The 20916-nt window shown below is 46.6% G+C and overlaps 3 protein-coding genes across 8 annotated transcripts; 1 reads left to right on the forward strand and 2 right to left on the reverse strand.

Annotated features, from left to right (window-relative positions):
- Window positions 1-9159: 9159 nt before the first annotated feature.
- On the reverse strand, window positions 9160-9435 carry LOC121818294 (ragulator complex protein LAMTOR5-like). Its single transcript, XM_042242137.1, has one exon. It carries the CDS (start codon window positions 9433-9435, stop codon window positions 9160-9162), a length of 276 nt encoding a protein of 91 aa, XP_042098071.1.
- Window positions 9436-10789: 1354 nt separating this feature from the next.
- PCSK1N (proprotein convertase subtilisin/kexin type 1 inhibitor) lies at window positions 10790-15319 on the forward strand. The gene is made up of 3 exons (XM_027963220.2): window positions 10790-10989; window positions 14216-14688; window positions 15001-15319. Exons 1-3 carry the CDS (start codon window positions 10876-10878, stop codon window positions 15191-15193), a joined length of 780 nt encoding a protein of 259 aa, XP_027819021.1. The 5' UTR covers window positions 10790-10875; the 3' UTR covers window positions 15194-15319.
- A 912-nt stretch (window positions 15320-16231) lies between these two features.
- On the reverse strand, window positions 16232-20828 carry ERAS (ES cell expressed Ras). 6 transcript variants are annotated; one of them, XM_042242048.2, is made up of 4 exons: window positions 20668-20828; window positions 19672-20094; window positions 19505-19537; window positions 16232-17212 (listed from the first exon to the last, which is right to left on the reverse strand). In XM_042242048.2, exons 2-4 carry the CDS (start codon window positions 19899-19901, stop codon window positions 16465-16467), a joined length of 1011 nt encoding a protein of 336 aa, XP_042097982.1. In that variant the 5' UTR covers window positions 19902-20094; window positions 20668-20828; the 3' UTR covers window positions 16232-16464. The 6 variants fall into 6 exon arrangements, with proteins under 6 accessions (XP_042097982.1, XP_042097984.1, XP_060264262.1 ...); XM_042242050.2 differs by lacking the exon at window positions 19505-19537 and having other exon boundaries at window positions 19923-20094; XM_060408279.1 differs by lacking the exon at window positions 20668-20828 and having other exon boundaries at window positions 16232-18918; window positions 19505-19788.
- Between the last annotated feature and the right edge of the window lie 88 nt (window positions 20829-20916).

Below are 20916 nucleotides of genomic sequence, written 5' to 3' on the forward strand. Positions count from 1 at the left end.
GTCGCTCAGTCACGTCCAACTCTTTGCAACCCCATGAATTGCAGCACACCAGGCCTCCCTGTTCATCACCATCTCCCGGAGTTCACTCAGACTCACGTCCATCAAGTCCGTGATGCCATCCAGCCATCTCATCCTCTGTCGTCCCCTTCTCCTCCTGCCCTCAATCCCTCCCAGCATCAGAGTTTTTTTCCAATGAGTCAACTCTTTGCATGAGGTGGCCAAAGTACTGGAGTTTCAGCTTTAGCATCATTCCTTCCAAAGAAATCCCAGGGTTGATCTCCTTCACAATGGACTGGTTGGATCTCCTTGCAGTCCAAGGGACTCTCAAGAGTCTTCTCCAACACCACAGTTCAAAAGCATCAATTCTTCGGTTCTCAGCTTTCTTCACAGTCCAACTCTCACATCCATACATGACCACTGGAAAAACCATAGCCTTGACTAGACGGACCTTAGTCGGCAAAGTAATGTCTGCTTTTGAATATGCTATCTAGGTTGGTCATAACGTTTCTTCCAAGGAGTAAGCATCTTTTAATTTCATGGCTGCAATCACCATCTGCAGTGATTTTGGAGCCCAAAAAAATAAAGTCTGACACTGTTTCCACTGTTTCCCCATCTATTTCCCATGAATTGATGGGACCAGATGCCATGATCTTCGTTTTCTGAATGTTGAGCTTTAGGCCAACTTTTTCACTCTCCTCTTTCACTTTCATCAAGAGGCTTTTTAGCTCCTCTTCACTTTCTGCCATAAGGGTGGTGTCATCTGCATATCTGAGGTTATTGATATTTCTGCCGGCAATCTTGATTCCAGCTTGTGTTTCTTCCCATCCAGCGTTTCTCAAGATGTACTCTGCATATAAGTTAAATAAGCAGAGTTCAAGCTGGTTTTAGAAAAGGCAGAGGAACCAGAGATCAAATTGCCAACATCTCCTGGATCATGGAAAAAGCAAGAGAGTTCCAGAAAAACATCTACTTCTGCTTTATTGACTATGCCAAAGCGTTTGACTGTGTAGATCACAATAAACTTTGGAAAATTCTTCAAGAGATGGGAATACCAGACCACCTGACCTGCCTCTTGAGAAATCTGAATGCAGGCCAGGAAGCAACAGTTAGAACTGGACATGGAACAACAAACTGGTTCCAAATAGGAAAAGGAGTACGTCAAGTCTGTATATTGTCACCCTGCTTATTTATTTGCCCTATTATCATTAAGCAAATTAGATCTTTATACATTATAAGTCCATCAAGAGTTTTATAATTATTGCTTTATGCAGTTGTCTTCTAAATCAAATTAACAGAAGAAAAAAGTTACAAAATATATACTTTTGCTGCCTTATATTAGGTTGGTGCAAAAGTAGTTGCTGTTTTGTAATGTTGAAATTTCGTGTTTGATATTGGAATACATTCTTAAATAAATGTGGTTACATTATACATCATTTTAATGTACATTTCTCACTTTATGTTTTTTGCTAATGACTTATTACTTGCTGCTTATTTTATATTTATTTTAGACTATAGAAGTGATGTTAGACAAAAAGCAAATTTGAGCAATTTTTTAATTTGAGTTCAAAATGGGTCGTGAAGCAATGGAGACAACTGACAGCATCAACAATCCATTTGACTCAGGAACTGCTAATGAACATACAGTGCAGTGGTTCAAGAAGTTTTGCAAAGGAGAGTCTTGAAGATGAGGAGTGTAGTGGCCGGCCATTGGTAGTTGACAATGACCAACTGAGAGCATCGATCCTCTTAAAACTACATGAAAAGTTGCTGAAGAACTCGTTGACCATTCTATGATTGTTCAGCCTTTGAAGCAAAATAGAAAAATGAAAAAGCTTGATAAGTGGGTGCCTCCCCACTGTGCATGCGTGCTCTGTCCTTTAGTTGTGTCTGACTCTTTGTGACCCTATGGACAGAGGAGCCTGGCAGGCTCCTCTGTCCATAGGCTTCTCCAGGCAAGACTACTGGAGTGGGTTGCCATGCCTTCCTTCAGGGAATCTTCCTATTTTGGACCCAAGTCACCTGAGTCTCCTGCATTGCAGGCAATTCTTTGTTTACTGAGCCACCTGGGAAGCCTGCCTCATAGCTGACTGCAAATTTAAAAAAAAAATCATTGTTTTGAAGTAACATCTTCTCTTATTCTGTGCAATGACAATGAACCATTTCTTGATCAGCTTGTGATGTGCAACAAATAGTGTATTTTATATGACCACTGGTGATGACCAGCTCAGTGGTTGGACAGAGAAGAAGCTCCACAGCACTTCCCAAAGCCAAACTTGCACCAAAAAAAGGTCATGGTCACTTTGGTGATCTGCTGCCAGTCTGATCCATTACAGCTTTCTGAATCCCAGCGAAACCATTACATCTGAGAAATAATGCTCAGCAAATTAATGAGATGTACTGAAAACTGCAACACCTGCAACCAGCACTGGTCGGCAGGGAAGGCCCAGTTCTTCTCCATGACAATGGCTGCTGGCACGTTGCATAACCAACACTTCAAAAGTTGAATGAATTGGGCTACGGAGTTTTGCCTCATCCACTTCATTCACCTGACCTCTTGCCAACTGGCTACCACTTCCTCAAGCATCAGGACAACTTATTGCAGGGAAAATGCTTCCTAAGAGTATGCCAAATCCTGAAACAAGGATTTTTATGCTACAAGAATGTGTGTGTTATTCACTCAGTCATTGCTGACTCTTTTCGACCCCACAGACTGTAGCCTGCCAGGCTTTTATGTCCATGGGATTCTCCAGGCAAGAATACTGGAGTGGATTGCCTTTCCCTTCTCCAGAGGATCTTTCTGACCCAGGGATCAAACCCTGATCTCCTGCGTCATAGGAATATTCTTCACAATTTGCGCTACAGGGAAGTCTGCTACAAGAATAAGCAAACTTATTTCTTGCTGGCAAAGATGTGTTGATTGTAATGGTTCCTATTTTGATTAATAAAGATGTGATTGAGCCTAGTTATATGATGGGCTGCAGTCCATGGTGTCGCTAAGAGTCGGACACGACTGAGTGACTTCACTTTCACTTTTCCCTTTCCTGCATTGGAGAAGGAAATGGCAACCCACTCCAGTGTTCTTGCCTGGAGGATCCCAGGGACAGGGGAGCCTGGTGGTGAAAGGTTGTTGTTGAACGAAAAGACACCAGGATTCTTGGCCTCTGGAGGAGAAGAATTCAATCCGGGGCCAGAGACAAGGCTTGATTGCTCAGAGCTTTTGTGTACTAAAGTTTTATTAAAATATGAAGGAGATAGAGAAAGCTTCTGACATAGGCATCAGAAGAGGGCAGAAAGAGTGCCCCCCTGCTAGTCTTCAGCTGGATGTTATATAGTCACTAACAGTCTGTTAATGAAAGAAAGGAATGTCTTAAAACTCAGAATGGCACCAAGCCATAAAATGATTAACTTGAATCATAAAATGATTAACTTGAATCTTGTAGAAGGGCAGAGTATCATACAAATAGTTTCATTTATATAGATTACTGGAACAATATCTGAGTATAACATACTGGTTTGTCAAGTAGGTTCTGAGCCATTAGGCGGAACCGACTTGAACACAGATTTTGGGGTAAATGCATAGTACATTAACGTAGCTTGAGACAAATATTTTCATAAGAAAAATGCATTGGTTATCTCAAGGTTTGAGAATAGTTAACTTCAGGTGAAACCAAGTGTCATTATGGCAACACAGCATTTTAAGAGAAACCTCCTTTTAAATTTGTATAGAGAAGAAAAAAATATCACTGGTTTGTTTCCCCCTGCCGCTTAAGAGAGACAAAAATGTCTGATACTTGCAGGCTATTTTCTCTGTTTGGAGACCCCTGGCCTTCCTGCCTGTTACCCTCATTCCCCCCTTTTCTTTTAGGAGAATTATGTTGTCTAGGGAAAAGGGGCATCGTTTTCGTTCCATAACTGCTTCAGAGCTGACAAGGGGCGTTGTCCCTAAATTGATGAGGCAACATATTCTCTTAATCCTCATATTGAGGATATCTGATCCAGGGGCCCCAAATAGTAGTTGGAAGAAGCTGCAGCAGTAGCAGGAGTTTGAGCAACCATTTGTAATTTAAAAGCTTTCATGCGACTAGAAACAAATCCAGTTACACAGTTCCAGACGCAAGGCAAAATAGTCATTAAAACAAGTTAAAATCAAAATAAAAGTCATGTTATATCCATGAAGTGCAACGCGTTGCACCAGTCCATTTTACGGTTGTTAGATGTCATCAGATGAAGAAGAGGCATCACATATGATTGTTGTCGAAGGTATTCACAGACTTGGAGAAAGTATTTTCCTTGAAGTGGAGATGTCCACCATGCAAAGCCTTCTACTGATGAAGAGGGGAGCACTCTGCAGACCCAGCAGTTAGACTGATTGTGGAATGCAGCATAGGAGTGAGCCCAGGACAGGAAGGCATTGTCTTGAGGATCAAATGGCAGACTCAGGATTTTTGGAGTCAGCAGAAGTAAGCTCAGATAGATTATCAGGCCCATCTGAAAAGTACAAAGTCAGAGCATAGAAAGTAAAGGCATAAAATGAGTCTCTTAGTTCTTGTTAGGATGCCACCTCTTAACTCGAGTGTGATGTACCCACGAATCAATTTCTGGCACTTTGACAGCTGTGGGAGAAGAAAGAATAACCTGGTAAGGGCTTTCCCAGAGGGGCTCTAGGGATGGGCCCCCAGATCCCAATGTTTTTATGAGGACCTCTGTTCCTGGCTCAAATAGAGGCTTGCTTGACTCAGAGGCTGGGTCAGGAGTCGTCTCCTGGAGTTCTGTTAATGCCTGTTGAAAAGTGGGCTGCTGTCTATGGGGTCGCACAGAGTCGGGCACGAATGAAGCGACTTAGCAGCAGCAGTAGCAGCATAATGACTTAAAATTCATGATCTGAAACCACAATTACTTTTGTACCAACCTAATAGTTACCCTGAAGTTACCTTTAGCAAGTTTCTTTGTTTCTTCGTGTGAATTTGAGTTATTAATTTGGGGTCCGTTTTTTGCCATGTATCATGCAGGATCTTTTAATTTCTTTTCTTCCAAGGAGTAAGCGTCTTAATTTCATGGCTGCAGTCACCATCTGCAGTGATTTTGGAGCCCCCCAAAATAAAGTCTGACACTGTTTCTACTGTTTCCCCATCTATTTCCCATGAAGTGATGGGACTGGATGCCATGATCTTCGTTTTCTGAATGTTGAGCTTTAAGCCAACTTTTCACTCTCCTCTTTCACTTTCATCAAGAGGCTTTTAGTTCCTCTTCACTTTCTGCCATAAGGGTGGTGTCATCTCCATATCTGAGGTTATTGATATTTCTGCCGGCAATCTTGATTCCAGCTTGTGCTTCTTCCAGCCCAGCGTTTCTCATGATGTACTCTGCATATAAGTTAAATAAGCAGGGTGACAATATACAGCCTTGACATACTCCTTTTCCTATTTGGAACCAGTCTGTTGTTCCATGTCCAGTTCTAACTGTTGCTTCCTGACCTGCATATAGATTTCTCAAGAGGCAGGTCAGGTGGTCTGTATTCCCATCTCTTGAAGAATTAGACAGTAAATCAACAGTTGGAGTTTGGGGACGTTAACATTGAAATGCTTATTTCTACCCAAGTAGAAGTGTTGAGGAGGCAGTTGGAGTTTGAATCCCAAGAGGCCTGGGCTAGAGATGTGAATTTGGGAGTAACAGTAATTACAGGCTATTTTTAAAGAATCAGACTGGGACTTCCCTGGTGGTCCAGTGGTTGAGAGTCCACCTTGCAGTGCTGGGGACACGGGTTCCATCCCCTGGTCAGGGAACTAGGATTCCACATGCTTTAAGGCCAGTAAACCCCTGCACCACAATTAGAGAGCCCACGTGCCAACAACTGAGACCGGATGCAGCCAAATACATTTTTTAAAATAAATAAAATAAAAAGAATTAGAATGACAGAGCTCTGGAGGAGCTCATACTGGCAATCAAGTGCTCCAGCCTGAGGCCACACAGGCTGTTTCCACTCAGTCGTGAGGAAGTACAATCATCCCACCTTCCATGGTCCTGAAAGGGAGAAAAAAAAGAAAATCCTAGCAAACAGCAGGAATGACAACCACAGAGAGCCAATGGACTTATTTTTGTGTTTTTACTTCTGCAAAAGTCTATCCCCATCCATTGTAATTGGGGTTGAGTCTTAGCTCTCCCCCCTATCCCACCCTGCCACCCTGCATGGCTTGACTCCATCTGCAATCTGTCTCCTAAAGAATGCCTCAGAATAATTGGTCCTTTGATGGCTCCCTTGAAAAGCACCACTCAAGGTATTTTGGAGGGTTGCTTTGGGGGAATTTGGGGGAAGGAAGGGAGGTAGATGTGTCTGCTCATTAAACCATTTTGCCACACTCTCCCAGAAGGCTTCAAAATACAGCGAATTGGAACATGTCCCTCTGTGCTTCAGGCTCACCAGCCTTACTTCACTTCCTTGAACATGCCACGCTGCTTCTCAGCTTAGATCTTTCTCTTGTGCAATTCCCTTGCCTGAAATGCTTTCCCCCTATACCCATCTCCCTGGGTAACTCCTCCTGGACCTTTAGATCTCAGCATAGATACGCTTTCTCAGGGGTATTTTCCCAGTCCCCTCCCCCACTATGGGTGGTAGACCCTCTTACACTGGGTACTTGACAACTCTGGTGTACAGGCTAGATTTGGTTGAGTACTGCCAGACAATTGCCCAAAATGGCTGCTCAAGCCCAGACTCTCACCAACAGTACATGAAGGTCCCTGTATCTCCATAAGACTGCCAAATTCCATGTGGTTCAGTTTTCTAATTTTTTCCAGTATGATGGATATACAGTAATATTTCATTTTATTGGCTTTTGAGCAGTGAGCAGCTGGACCCTACCTTTCAGGAACAAGTCTAAGGTGTAGAAGTCATATCACCTAACTTTTTTTCTATTAAACATGGAAAAATTTGTTCAATTAAAAAAATTGCACTTCTCTAATGATTAGTAAAATTGAGCATGTCTTCACATGCTTGATAACCTCATGGGTTTCCTCTTGTGTGAGCTGTCTTTGCCCATTTTTCTTTGAGGCTCTTGTTTCTTTCTTGCTGTTTCTCAAAGTCACTTTTATATTCTGGATGTTTAATCTCTGGTGATTTCAGCTATAGCAAATAGATATTTGCTGTTTCATCTGTTAACTTTGTGTATAGGGTCTTTTATTAAACAGAAACTGTTAATTTTGATATGTACATTGTCATTAACATTCTTCCGTGTGGTTTGTGCTTTTGAAGTTTTGTTCAGGAAGTCCCTCCCCATCCCTAGGTCACATGGTATATTTTTCTATTAACCTATAGTGTTTTCTTTTACATGAAAATCTTTAACCTGTCCGGAGCTATTGTTTGTATATGGTGTGAGGTAGGATTCCAACTTATTTTCTTTCAGTTTTCCATACACCATCTTACCTTTCTGGCCTTAGAACACATCCTAATACCTGGTAAGTCAAGTCTACTTTTTTATCTTTTTCAGAAATGATTTAGCACTTCACAAATCTTTATTCTTTTTTATAGATATTTATTTATTGAGGTATAATCCACATACACATGATTCATCATTTTAAAGTGTACAATTCAATGGTTTTTAGTATATTCACTAAGTTGGTCACCCATCACTGTTATCTAACACCAGAACATTTTCATCACCTCAAAAAGAAACCCTGTACTTATTTGCAGCCACCCCTGTTCCCTTCTCTTCTCCCCTCAGCCCCTGGCAACTACTAATCAACTATCTCTATGAATTTGCTTATTCTGAGCATTTCACATAAATGGAATCACAAATTATGTGACTTTTTGTGTCTGGCTCCTTTTCACTCTGCATATTTTCAGGTTTCATCCATATTGCAACATGTATCAGTACTTTGTTTCTTTTTATGGATGAGTAATATTCCATTTTATACCTCATTTTGTCTATCCAGGCATCAGTTGACAGATATTTGAGTTGTTTTTATTTGGGGGCTATTATGAAAAATGCTGCTTTGAACATTCATGTAAAAGTTTTGTGTGGACTCTTTATATACTTTACTGAATAAGATTTATTGATTTTCCTTAAAATGTTCAGCTGGGATTTAAATTTAGATTATATAGAAATTATATAGTAATTTGGATGTAACTGAAATAGTTATAATATGAAATAGTCTCACCCAAGAGAGTGAAACATGTCTTCTTTTATTCAGATTATCTTTTGTGTAACAATATTACCACAAACTTCTCAGCTTAAAACATTAACTAACAGTATCTGTGGGTCAGGAGTCAGGGTATGGTTTAACTGGGTTCTTTGCTTAGGGTCTCACAAAGTTGAAATGAAGGTGTTGACCAGGGCTACAGTCTCATCTGATGCTTGTCTGGGGAACGATCTGTTTTCAAGCTCACTCAGGTTGTTGGCATAATTCAGTTCCTTGCAGTCATAGGACAGAAGGCTTCAATTTCTTGCTGGCTGTCAGCTGGGGTCACTCTTAGCTCCTAAAGGCCACCCTCTATTCCTTGCCATGTGAGGTTCCCCAAAGTGGTCAACTGTTTCATGAAAGCCAGCAAGGGAGTGGGAGTTGCCTCACAAGTTGATCATTTCCACCTCATTTTTAACATGATTATCTACATGTAATCACATACATCTGATCACCTTTGGACACACACATACTCAAAGGGAAGGGATTACCCAAGGATGATAATAAAAGGAGACAAGGATCATGGGAGCCATCTTAATTGTGTGTCCATTACATTATCCTGAGCATATAATCTTCAGGTTCATAAGGGGATGTGTATAAGGATTTGGGGGCTTCCCAGGTGGCTCAAGTGGTAAAGAATCCGCCTTCCAATGCAGGAGCCACAGGAGATGCAGGCTTGATCCCTGGATCAGGAAGATCCCCTGGCAACCCACTCCAGTATTCTCCTTTTTCCTCCAACCAGGTTTATTAAACTTAACAAAATTCTATATACAAGGTGACCTAAATATGCTGCTTCAAAACATGATACTTTCCTTAACTGGTATTTTGATACATCAATCCACAGAGTGTCAAAATGCAGCCTACTCTAAAATTAATAGAAAAGTGCTCAATACGTGTTACATGAATGGTCTAATAGTTCTATAAGATAATTGACATAAGGTACGACCGAGTCCCTGTGACAGGCTGCTGGAGAACTGATACGGGTTGTCAGGAGGCCATTTTATGAACTGCCACTGTAATGCCATTGTGTTTCTGGATCATAATGTTCGCATTATTTGATTCTAGATACACCACAAGAATATCAGTGGGGTCCGAGGTTAGCTTAGCTGCTTGCTGGGCTAGAACAGATATCACCCGAGCATGCTCATCTGATAGGGTTCTGCAGCAACCTAGATTGAGTCCCTGTGAATCTGTGCCCAGGACTCCGAAAATGGATGGGTTCTTCATTGTGTCCTCCAAGTGCTGCTCTAAGGTAGCCTCCATCCCGCTGCGTGTCACCTCCTTCTTTGCCATGGGTGTGAGGTGCTCCTTGGTCTCCACTCCATTATTCTCACCGAGCAAGAGTTGGACCTGACTGAGCATGCACAATAGAAGCAGTTAGAATGGATTAGATATACTCACAGCAACACAAATAGATCTTTCTTTTATTCACTTTTGATTTATGTCATGTTACCATACTTTTAAAATTCCAACCAAAATGAAAATACCTTTTAAAAATCTGGTTATAATAATGATACATATTCATTGAAACTTTTTTTCAGATAACAGAGAAAAATGTAAAGGAGAATGTGACAAAGCATCTGTCGTCTCCCCCTGCACCCACAATAACCACTGATATGCCCTTCCTATCATTTTTCCCCCGATAGATACAGAAATTTTACCAAAGTTTTGTTTTGTTTGCTGTATCATTTTACATGGCTTAAAATCCTTTTGGAATTTATGAGTGAAATCAATCTACGTATCTATGGAAGACAAGTAGATAGAGACAACAAAATAAAGACAGACACAAGAGGAAGATTGCAGAGATGAAGTGAGAGAAAGAATCAGAGGCAGGAAGAGATAGATGGGAGGGGAAGACAGAGAGACCTATGGGCAATAAGGTCAGAAAGAGAAACAGAGCAATGGAGAGATGAAGATACTGGGAAAGAGACAAGGAAAGGATAGAAAGGAGCTTTTATTGAGCTCCTTCTAAATGCCATTTTTTAAAAGTTTTTTTTTAAAAATTGAATTTGTTATGACATTGCTTTGTTTTATGTTTTGGTTTTCCGCTAGGAGGCATGTAGGATCTTAGCTTCCTGATGAAGGATTGAATCCATGGCTCCCTGCATTGGAAGGTGAAGTCTCAACCACAGGACCACCAGGGAAGGCCTCTAAATACCATTCTTATTAAACCTTCAAAGCCACTCTGGGAGGCAGTTACTGGTAACTGCTTTATGCAGGTAAGGGACAGCACCTTAGAATGGTGGACTAATTGAACTCATCACTCTGTAAAGGCTATGGTCCATAGGCCTTCCGTAACTGTTTATCCAATGAACAAAATTGTATATCTCTTTCCCAAGAAGTGGGGCGGCAGGGGCGACCAGACCCCCATTCCACTTCACTGAGTCATTTTTCCTGCCTGTCTGCTGAGGCGACAGCAAGGTCTGTTGCTCTGGCTACTGGCCTCCGACTGCCATGGCAACCGCCATCAAAGGCTCCAGCTCATCACCTTGCCCCTCGGGAATCTCCTTGGCAACGGGCAGGATGCAGAGGCTGAAGGAGCTAAAGGCTGCGCCTGCGTAGAGTGACGGGATGGGGTGGGCAGGGAAAGGCAAGATTCCTCAGCGTGCGCAGCCGCAAAGCACCGCAGCGGTGCTGGGTAGCTCAGGCGCTGCGCACTTGCCAGTCAGTCCGCCCGTCCGGAGCCCGGCTCGCTGGGGCAGCATGGCGGGGTCGCCACTGCTCCACGGGCCGCGGGCCGGGGGCGTCGGCCTTTTGGTGCTGCTGCTCTTGGGCTTACTTGGGCCACCCCGCACTCTTTGCGCAAGGCCGGTAAAGGTGCGACCCGGGTCGGGCGCTGGGTGGGGGTGGGAGGGAGGATGCTACAGGTGAGTGTCGGTGCCTGGTCGCCTGCCCCTTATCCTCGCTGGCCCCAGTTCTCGGGACCTGTGGAGAGATCGGCCATGGGGGCCTGGGGTCCAGCCTCCAGCCTGCGCCCAGGCCATGCCAGCCTCTGTCTCTTGGGTGTGCGGGTGGCAGTGTCTGGGGGTCGTCTGGCCGCCGCGCCCTGCGCATCCCTCCGCACTAGGCGCTGGGCCCGGCCTCGCCCCGCCCGCCGCCTATGGCGCTGTCCACAGACGTAGCACACAGTAAGGCGGGGGATGCGGGCCTCAGTCTGTGTCCGCAAGATGTGATGACAGGGATATGAGTGTGTGCTGTCTCTGTGTGTTTCTTTTGATGTAAGCGCTTACGAGCGTCCATGCAAAGGTGCCATTGTGGGTCCAGGTGTGCATTGTGTGTGATGCTTCTGTGTGTGAGTTTTCTCAGTGTGACACCGGTGTGTTTGTGATTCCTGTGGTGATGGTGTGACTTATGGGTGTGTCTGTGTGTTTGGGTGTGTGTCTGTGTGATTGTCTTTTTGTTTGGGAGGGAGTGGTCTTTGCATCCCCTAGGTGCACACCCCATTTCAGTTCTGTTGAACTGAGAGACTGGGATTTTGTATATGTGTTGATGAGACTGTTTCTTTGTGGAGCTGTGTCATTGTAGAGAGAGGAGCCATGATGTCGCTCTCTGTGCAGCATTATGTCTTTAAGGGTGGTGCGTGTTCTTGCATCTAGATGGCTTGGCGATTGTAACTGCATAGCATGGTTAGTGTGAATGTGTGCAGCCCCCCCGAGTGTGGATGGGCAGTGTTGGGTTGCATATTTGACATCTCAAGGCTTGTCACTCCAAGTAGTGTGGGTGAGGCCACGATTGACGTGTGATTCCCTGGAGGGTCTCAGGGGTGGTAGCCATCAAGGGCACTTGGAGCACATCCTTCTCTAATGTAGAGTTCAAGGCTGTCTGCGTCAAGGATGGTTTTTTAAAAGTATTCTTTATATATGAGAATATATCTAAACATATGTATATATACAGTGTAAGAAATAATGATAAAATAATCCCTTTGTGTGCCCATTACTCAGCTTAAATCAAACATGACCAATAGTTAGAAGCTCTTGGGTGCCTCTCGCCACAGCAGTCTCTCTCTTCCATAATCATTATCCTGTATTTTCTGTTAATTGATCCCTTTTGTTTGTAGCTTATCATTTATGTCTGTATCTCTAAACAATATCTTGTTTAATTTTTCCTCACAGAGATGGAATCATACTGGGTGTCTGACTCCTGGTAGTCACTAGGGGTCACTAGGAAGTCATCAGGGTGTCTGGTTGTAACAGGTAGTCTGCAGTGGAATTCTGGAACTTGATTTTTTTAACGCATTGGTTGTGAGATTCATCCACATTGAAGTATGTGGCTATAATTAATTTATTTTTATTACTGAATAATATTTTACACTGTGAGTATATCATGAGTGTATCATGATTTATAGATGCATTTTCAATATGCCAGCAACAACATTTGGGTTGTTTCTAGGGTTTCTTTTTTCCTCCCTTCACTTTTGTGCTGTTGTGAACAGTGCTGCTGTAATTTTTCATGAACCCTTGTCCAGTAGTAATATGCACAAAAGCTACTCTTGGGTGTAACATCCCAGGAGTGGGGCATATGATATGTGCATCTTTCAAGATGTTGCCAAATTGTTCCTCAACGTTATTTTGACAGTTGAGTTCCCAGCAACAATGTATAAAAGCTTCCATTTTTTCTACGTCGACATCAACATTTGACATAGTCAGACTTTAATTTTGGCAGTCTTTTGCACTCCCCCTGCATAGTGTATCTCATTGGTGTTTTAATTTGCATTTTCCTGGTTACTAATGAGGTTCACTAGTTTTCATCTGCTTAGTAACTGTTTTTGGTTCCTTTTTTTGTGAAATACTTGATCATCAGTTTTGCCCATTTTTATATTAATTTGCTTTTCTCTTGCTGCTTTTTAGGAATTTTTGGTATATTGGACACTGTTCCTTTATTGATTATTTGTGTTACAAGCATATTCTCCTACTCTGATTTTACTTTTCATTCTTTTAATGGTGTCTTGGGATAAAAATAAATTCTTAGCTTGAATGTAGTCAAATTAAGTTTTTCCCTTTCCATTGTTCCCAAATTTGGATTACTTGTTTTTCCTGCACAATTTACTGAAGTTGTTCCCGTCCCTCACAGCTCTGCAGGGTCCCCTCTGTCATAGCAACTGTCAGTATGTATGAATCAGTTTCCAAGCTCTGTTCAATCCTATTTCTTTCACTGCACTGAATCTGTGGTTTAACTTGCCCATTCAATTTTTAATGTCATTTATTTTTCTAAATGTTCTGTATGTCTCTTTTTCAAACCTTTATGGCCATTTAATGGTCTTTTGTTCCTTTCTCATACTTGTGATATCTTTTATTTCTTTAAACTTACTGAAATTGCTTCAAAACTGCCTGAACTGAACATTAGGCATTGGGTAATTTATTTTACAGATAGACTTGTATATACAAATGATATATGTATACAAAAGATATATAAATGATACATGAACACAGTTTTTCATTCCAACATTATTTATAAGAATAGAAAAAGATTGGAAACATCCTCAATGTTCATCAGTTGGACTGGTTAAATAAACTATTGTGTACATCCATAGGAGAAGGATTCAAAGCAGAAGAAAGGAAGGATCGAAGAGAGAAAGGATGCTTTTAGGGTAGGATCTAGACATAGATTCCAAAAAACAAGGCATAGAACAGTCTGCTACCTTTTGGGTAAAACAGATGGACAGTAGGAATCTGTAAAATGCAAATAGAAGTTCCTATTGTCCACAACATTAATATAGAAAAATCCATTGCTGTCATATCTACCATCTCTATTCCTATAAAGAAACCTGGTCTTCAGCAGCCCCCGGGGTCAAAGTCTGAGTCACTAGGAAACCGTTCGCGGTGCGGGGGGTTGGGGTTGAATCTAGGGGTCTTTGGTGGCCCTAAGTGTGACCAGAGATATTTGTGGGTTTCCATTGGCCTTAGGGGTGTCTACTCATATTCGAGGGCCCACGGCACCTTTGGTGGCATCTAGGGATATTTGAGGTCCGCGGAGTCCTGCGGGTTGGGAGTCTCTGGCCGGGCGAACGCTGAAGACCTACCCCCTCCAACCTGTCTTCCCGCAGGAGCCCCGCAGCCTGGGCGCAGCCTCGCCGCCCTTGTCTGAGGCCAGTGGTCATCGCCGCTTCCGGCGGGCGGCGCCGAGGGGAGAGGCTGCGGGGGCTGTGCAGGAGCTGGCGCGGGCGCTGGCGCACCTGCTGGAAGCCGAACGGCAGGAGCGGGCGCGGGCTGAGGCGCAGGAGGCCGAGGATCAGCAGGCGCGCGTCCTGGCGCAGCTCCGGCGCATCTGGGGCGCACCCCGCACCAGTGACCCGGCCCTGGGCCTGGAGAACGACCCCGACGCGCCCGCCGCGCAGCTCGCCCGCGCCCTGCTCCGCGCCCGCCTGGACCCGGCGGCCCTGGCAGCCCAGCTTGGCCCCCCGCCTGCCCCCGCCGCGGCGCTCAGACTCCGGCCCCCAGTCTACGACGATGGCCCCGCGGGCCCCGATAGCGAGGACGCCGGCGACGAGACGCCAGACCTGGACCCCGAGTTGCTGAGGTACCTCCACGAAGGGCGGTCGGGGGGCGGGCGCCATCATCCTAGGAGGAAGAGGGCGAGGAGCGGCGGAGGGCCTTCTTTACAGGGTGCAGGTTCGAACACCTAGGTCCTGGGACCCTAGGTGGGGGCAGAGGTGCCTGGCTGGCTCCCTTCATCCGAATGACTGGAGTGGGAGGCGAGGACACTTGTCTCCAGAAAGCAGTGGGACGCCTGAGTGGGAGGAGGCTGCCAGGTCCCAGAGAGGTTAGAGGTGCCGGCGCCCTCCAGGTCCTAGGGCCGAGGCGTTGACTCACGGACACCTCCTCACTGCAGGTATTTGTTGGGGCGGATCCTAACGGGAATCGCCGACACCGAAGCCGTCGCTGCCCCGCGTCGCCTCCGCCGTGCCGCTGACCAGGATATGGGCCCTGAGCTACCCCCTGAGGGCGTGCTGGGGGCCCTGCTGCGTGTGAAGCGTCTGGAGACCCCTGCACCCCAAGCGCCCGCGCGCCGCCTCCTGCCCTGAGCACCGCCTGGATCCCGTGCACCCTCCTGTCCAGGACACCCTGCCATCTCCAGCCAGCCACAGTTGCTGCCCTCGAACCCCAGGATCCCCACCCAACCCCACAATAAATACAGTCTGAAGCAGCTATGTACTTGTTTGTGTGAGTGACTCTCTAGGGGGCTAGTGGACTAAGTTGTGATGGCCCTTCTTAGACAAAGGAAGAGGAGCCCCAGCCCTCGGTCCAGCACTTTTAAGACAACCCCCTCCCTGCAGTCTCTGCCTCTCCTCCCTGGGGAGATCTCCGTGTGGGCAATGGCAGTGCCTACCAGATTTTGTGCCCCATTTCTAGGCCTCGGTTGGGAATAGGGGCCCCAGAAGTCTTTGAGGGCCACTTTCAGCAGCACCTTCTCGGAGTCCATCCCAAGGACCAAGCTGTTTGTGAGGCAGGTGAATAGAGCTTGGATGGTGCTGGGATGTCCACTTGCACACATGAACTCCCCTAGGGAGGGGCTACCTGAGGGAAGAGAAAGGGAGTGGGCTGCTGGCCAGGGGTCAGCCCTCCCAATGCTGTCACCTGCTGGGCCTTCAGATTATTGAGAAAATGTATTCATCAAGGTAGGAGGATAGGATGAATTTTGTTAGCTTGATATGTAATGTTTAAATATCTAATTAGATATTAATAGTATAGAGGCCACTCTTACTGTACTGTTATCCCAGCCCTAAAGATATTGGGAGTCAGTGTGGTGGTAACTGGTGCGCACTGGCTATTCCCTCTGCCCCTAGTTTTCCACAAGATTTTGCTCAAATATCACCTACTAAGGCTTTCCTTGACCTCCACGACACTCTGTTCCTCCACCTGCCTTTACTACATAGCCTCATGTCCTATCTACAAGGGCAGGGATTTTCAGTGTCTTGGCTCTACATCTTCTGTATCCAAAGCAGGGCCTGGCACATAGGGGTTTTCCCCCACATTTCTTGAATGGAAGAATTCTCACAACTCAGTAACATTCTCCCCACTCAGTCTCATTCCCACCCACATAACACTTGGCATGGAGGCAGTTTTGAAACCTAAGAACACCATTTATTTAATTTTGCACAGAATCTCTCAACTTGACATAACACAACCAACACCATGTCCCACACTGCCAAAAAGCCCATCACCAAAAGAAAACCTCCCCAGGAGAGAAACACCAACAGTGTCCCACACAGCTACTTGCTGGTAGGGGGGTGCTCATGTGAAGGAACCATCACCCTGGTCTGGGGGAGGGTCCACTTTTCTAGACTGAAGACCTTCAGGCCACAGAGCAGCCACAGTGGCACATGGCTTTCTGGTGCCGGCCTTTATCCCCACCTGGCCCTGTCGTGGCCTCCTTTGCCATGGCCTCCCGGACCCTTTGGATCTCATGGATGAGTAGGGAAAAGGCCTCCACCACACCCTGGCGTGTCTTGGCTGAGGTCTCTACGAAAGGGGCCCCCCAGCTTTTTGCGAGGGCTGCAGCAGCGGCACGAGCATCTCCAGTACTGGTCACAAGGTCACATTTGTTGCCCACAAGGACAAGGGGCTGGGTGTGGTGTGGGCCCCAGGTGGCCCGCATCTGCTGCAGCTGGGCTAGAGATGAGGGGTCATCGAGGGCGAAGACACCCAGCACACCATCGCCAATCGCCACACACTGGTCACGCAGGGCCTGATGAGTGGCCAGCCCTGCTGTGTCCAGCACATTCAGAATGCAGCCTCCGTGGTCTAGGGCCATCTCCTTCCAGTAGGAATCCTGGATGGTGGGGTCATGGTCTTCCACAAAGCACTGGTTGTTCAGTTGAATGGTCAGTGCACTCTTTCCCACACCACTTGCGCCCACCACCACTGCCTTGTACTCAGGCAGCTTCTTGCCTACACCCTTGGAGGGTGACCCCCAAGCCCTGTGGCTCTGCTCCCGGGATCTAGGGCTCCAGGTGCCCAGGCCCAAATCAAACATGTCAGGCTTTGTTGACTGTGCCATGACTCCAGCGGGCAGCTCAGGGAAGAGATGTGGACAGCAGGCCCTGCAGATGGGAAGAAAAGAAAGACAATGGGGGTGGGGGGGGGATTAGGTGAGACCATTTAGGGACGGGGGACAGCCAGGTGTCATTGAATCAACATATATTGAGTGCCTAGTGTGTACCAATCACCTAACATAGTATATACATTATTCATGTTGTCTATTCTCTCTTATTCCCCTTTACAACATAAACTCTGTGAAGGCAGGGATTTTTAAAACACCTTGATTAACTTATATACCGTAAAGTTAACCTAAAGTCTATAATTGTTTTTTAAATTCATTCATGGAATTGTGTGACCATCACCGTAATCTAATTTTAGAACATTTCCAGTCACCTGGAAAAGATACCCCCTGCCCATTAACAGTTCCTTCCCATTCTGGAAGGACGGCAAGAATTTCATCAGTTTTGATTTCAGATCATGTCAGTGTTGGACCCCAGCCCAGCACACTGCCAGTCACAGTTTGTGCTGAGCAACATTCCTGCCCCCAGGAGTTTATGTTCTAAAAGAAGGAAACATCAAGAGGGAGGGAATATATGAATACCTATGGCTCATCCATGTTGATGTATTGAAGAAACCAATGCAATATTGTAATTATCCTTCAATTAAAAATAAAATTTAAAAAGATGGAAACAATAAACCAAAGAATTAAGGTAATTATGAAGTCTGTTAATCATAATCATTGGAATTTAGTCTTTATTACTTATTCAACATATAGCTATTGAGAACCTACTGTGTGGCAAGGACAAAGAGGTGGGGGAAAAAAGAGATTAATAAACCCTGGCCCTCCTGAACGTGACTTTCTAGTCAGGAAAACAGACAACAAAGATAAATCAGTAAGAATGCTCCAGTAATAGGTGATAAGCAGGGAGAAGGTGCTTAGTTAATGTTAGGCATTTCTATTATAATTTAATTTTCATTCACTAATTCAGGGACCTTCCTGCATGCCAGGCATTGTGATGGGTGTGGAGATGGGAGGTAGGGTTGGGGGCAGGAGGTGTGGGGGTGGTGAAGTGGCTGAGAACAAAATAAAGTCCCTGCTCTTGGGAGGATTCTGGAAGTGAGAAAGAGACAATAAACAAGATAAGCAAGTAAATTACCATGCAGTTAGAAGACACAGCAGGTGCTCAATTAGCGTCTACTATTAATAGAATGTCACCATTAACCCTTTCTGGAGAAGGAAATGGCAACCCACTCCAGTATTCTTGCTTGGAGAATCCCATGGACGGAGGAGCTTGGTGGGCTACAGTCCACGGGTCACAAGGAGTAGGACACGGCTGAGCAACTTCACTTTCACTTTCATTAACCCTTTCAATACACATCCCTGATCCCGGTTTGGTGTGTGGCCTCAGGATATGCATCATAATGGTTGAGGCCCCAAGTCTCCCCGGAAGCCCCAGGGCAGTGGCAGCTAGGCGGGATGGGGGAATTCTGTGGCATTTGGGATCCGAGGGTCAGAGTTGGGGTTGGGGGGAAGGTCCCAGGTGGAGATCCAGCTGTGGGGCCTCAGCCCAGAGAGGATCCCTGAAAAGAGCTGTGGAATGTGCCCTCCCGCCAGGAAAGCGGACCTGATAGGGAGAGGTTAGCAGAAGACAGAGCTCTGGTGGTCCCCCCACCCCGGTTGGGGGCAGAAACGGAGAGATCCGATCATGAGGATGGGCTGAGAGAGGGCCAGCCAGGAGCCAGGGCAGCAATGCAGGCCGTAGGGGACCTGTATGAGAGCAGAACGGGATTTGGGATGTTCCAGAGGCTGGCCTGACAGGGTTTTTGCTGAGGGTTTGGAGGCAGGGGACGGGGTGCAGGCGGCTGGAGAGGTGGCCGCTGTCACCTGAGACAGGGCCGGGTGTGAGGGGCCTTCGCTCTGGGCGGGGGTCACCAGGGCTGAGGCTGCCATGCAACGAGGAACCGGAACAGCGAGGCTTGGGAAAGTGAGTGGCGATGACTCACCCGAGGTCACACAGACCATTGCAGGGTGGCAGGGGAATGGGGAAGCAACGGTGCCAACTGCCAGTGGAGGGTGGTCGGGGACCCCTCCCCCAGGCATGAACCGCTGTCGCCTCCCTCACCCAAGGAGGCAGGGGCATGTCCACCCAACGGCAGTCCCCTCCATCTCCTCCCAAGGTGGCCTGGGCTCCGCACCACTTCAATTAGGCATCCCCTGACTAAAGCCCAAGAGGCTGGCCCGGTGTGGGGCTGGGATGGTCGCACACCCGGTTTCACCCCAAAGCCGCACTCAGCCTGCACCTTCCCGCCCGCTCCGCTTTGGGGCCTACACCCTCACCCAGGTCCATACTCACGTCCTCACAAAGGCGGCTGGAGGTTGCTGGTCTCTGAGGAGGGGAGACAAACAGGGGAAACTGCCCTCACACCTGACCTCGGCCACACCCCCACAGCCTTAAGTAGAAGGACCGCCCAGATCGGTGTGGGGGCGGGGCGCAGGGGGAGGCCTGGCGCCCCGGCTCACCTCAGTTCCAGGAAGGCCGGTGGCGACCCCAACCGCCGCTCTGACAGAGGAGATGCTCCCTCAGGTCCCAGTGGCGGGATGGGGAAGGGGAGGAAGGGAGTGCACATGCGCATCAGGCTGCCCTCAGGCCCCTCTGCTGGCGCACCCCTGTCAGCGCTCCCAGGTGAGTGTGCCCTGAGGTATTCTTGAAGTGTGCTGTAAGCGCTGACTACCCTGTGTACCTCATGCATCCTTCTGTACCCCTTCTTTACCTTGCCCCCACCTGGGACGTGATTTTCTGTGTTTAGTATGGGGCGGTTGTCACATTTTTAACCTGAGTGTCCCGTCTTTGCGAAATGTTTTGTGAGGGCCTCTCTGAGGCCTGGGAGCTTGCGCTGCCTCAAGCAGGTGTTTTGGTAGCATGGGAGAGAGTTGCATCCGGTCCTGAAGGGAGGAGAAAGTTGCAAAGCAGGTGTTATTCTGTAAAGGTCTAAAGAACCTGATTTGAGATAGATATGTGCCAAGCTACATTTCCCAGACTCCCTTGCAGCTATGGCTGTCATGTGACACAATTCTGACCAATGAAATGTAAGTAGGAGTTGTGGAGGTGGGGCAACCAGAATGCTCCTTTAAAGGGGATGACTGAGCCGACCAGCAGCCCCTTTCCCCATTCTCTTTTCTTGATTGGGTGAGGCTCTGATAGTCATCTTGGGAGCACGAGGTGGCCATGAAAAAAAGTCCAGGAAACATCAGCCTGGGCTCCTCTGAGTAGCCAAAACAATTCTCATTATGTAGGGGAAATAAAACCCCCCAATTATCCTCCAATTCCCCACCCTTAGTAGTAGATAGATACTCAGTAGTAGATACCCCTTCCCCTAGGAAAGCTACCCATGACCACCAAATCTAAGCATGGTAAACCTGGACATTGTTCCCCGCTCCCCACCCCCACAATCAAGGCAAAAAGACATATGGGAAGGCTGAGGCCTAATGAGGACACTTCATGATCATTTTTCTCACCTTCCCAGCCCAGGGTGTAGCTGGGACTGGCTGTGAGCCTTCTGTTTCTAAGGCAGGTGCTCCTTGTCTCACAGAGTTCACCATTTAATCTCTTATGGAGCCAGTTAAGCTTCTTGCTCTATTGTCAGTTAATTTTTGGGGGGCACTGGTTGAACAAGGGGTTGACCTGATAAAGACCCATAAAGACCCACACCTTCATTCCTTCATCACTCATCAGCTCTGTTGGCCAGAAGGGTGGGCTTCTTTACC

The sequence above is a fragment of the Ovis aries genome, chromosome X, assembly GCF_016772045.2.
Source record: "Ovis aries strain OAR_USU_Benz2616 breed Rambouillet chromosome X, ARS-UI_Ramb_v3.0, whole genome shotgun sequence".
Taxonomy (NCBI): Eukaryota; Metazoa; Chordata; class Mammalia; order Artiodactyla; family Bovidae; genus Ovis; species Ovis aries.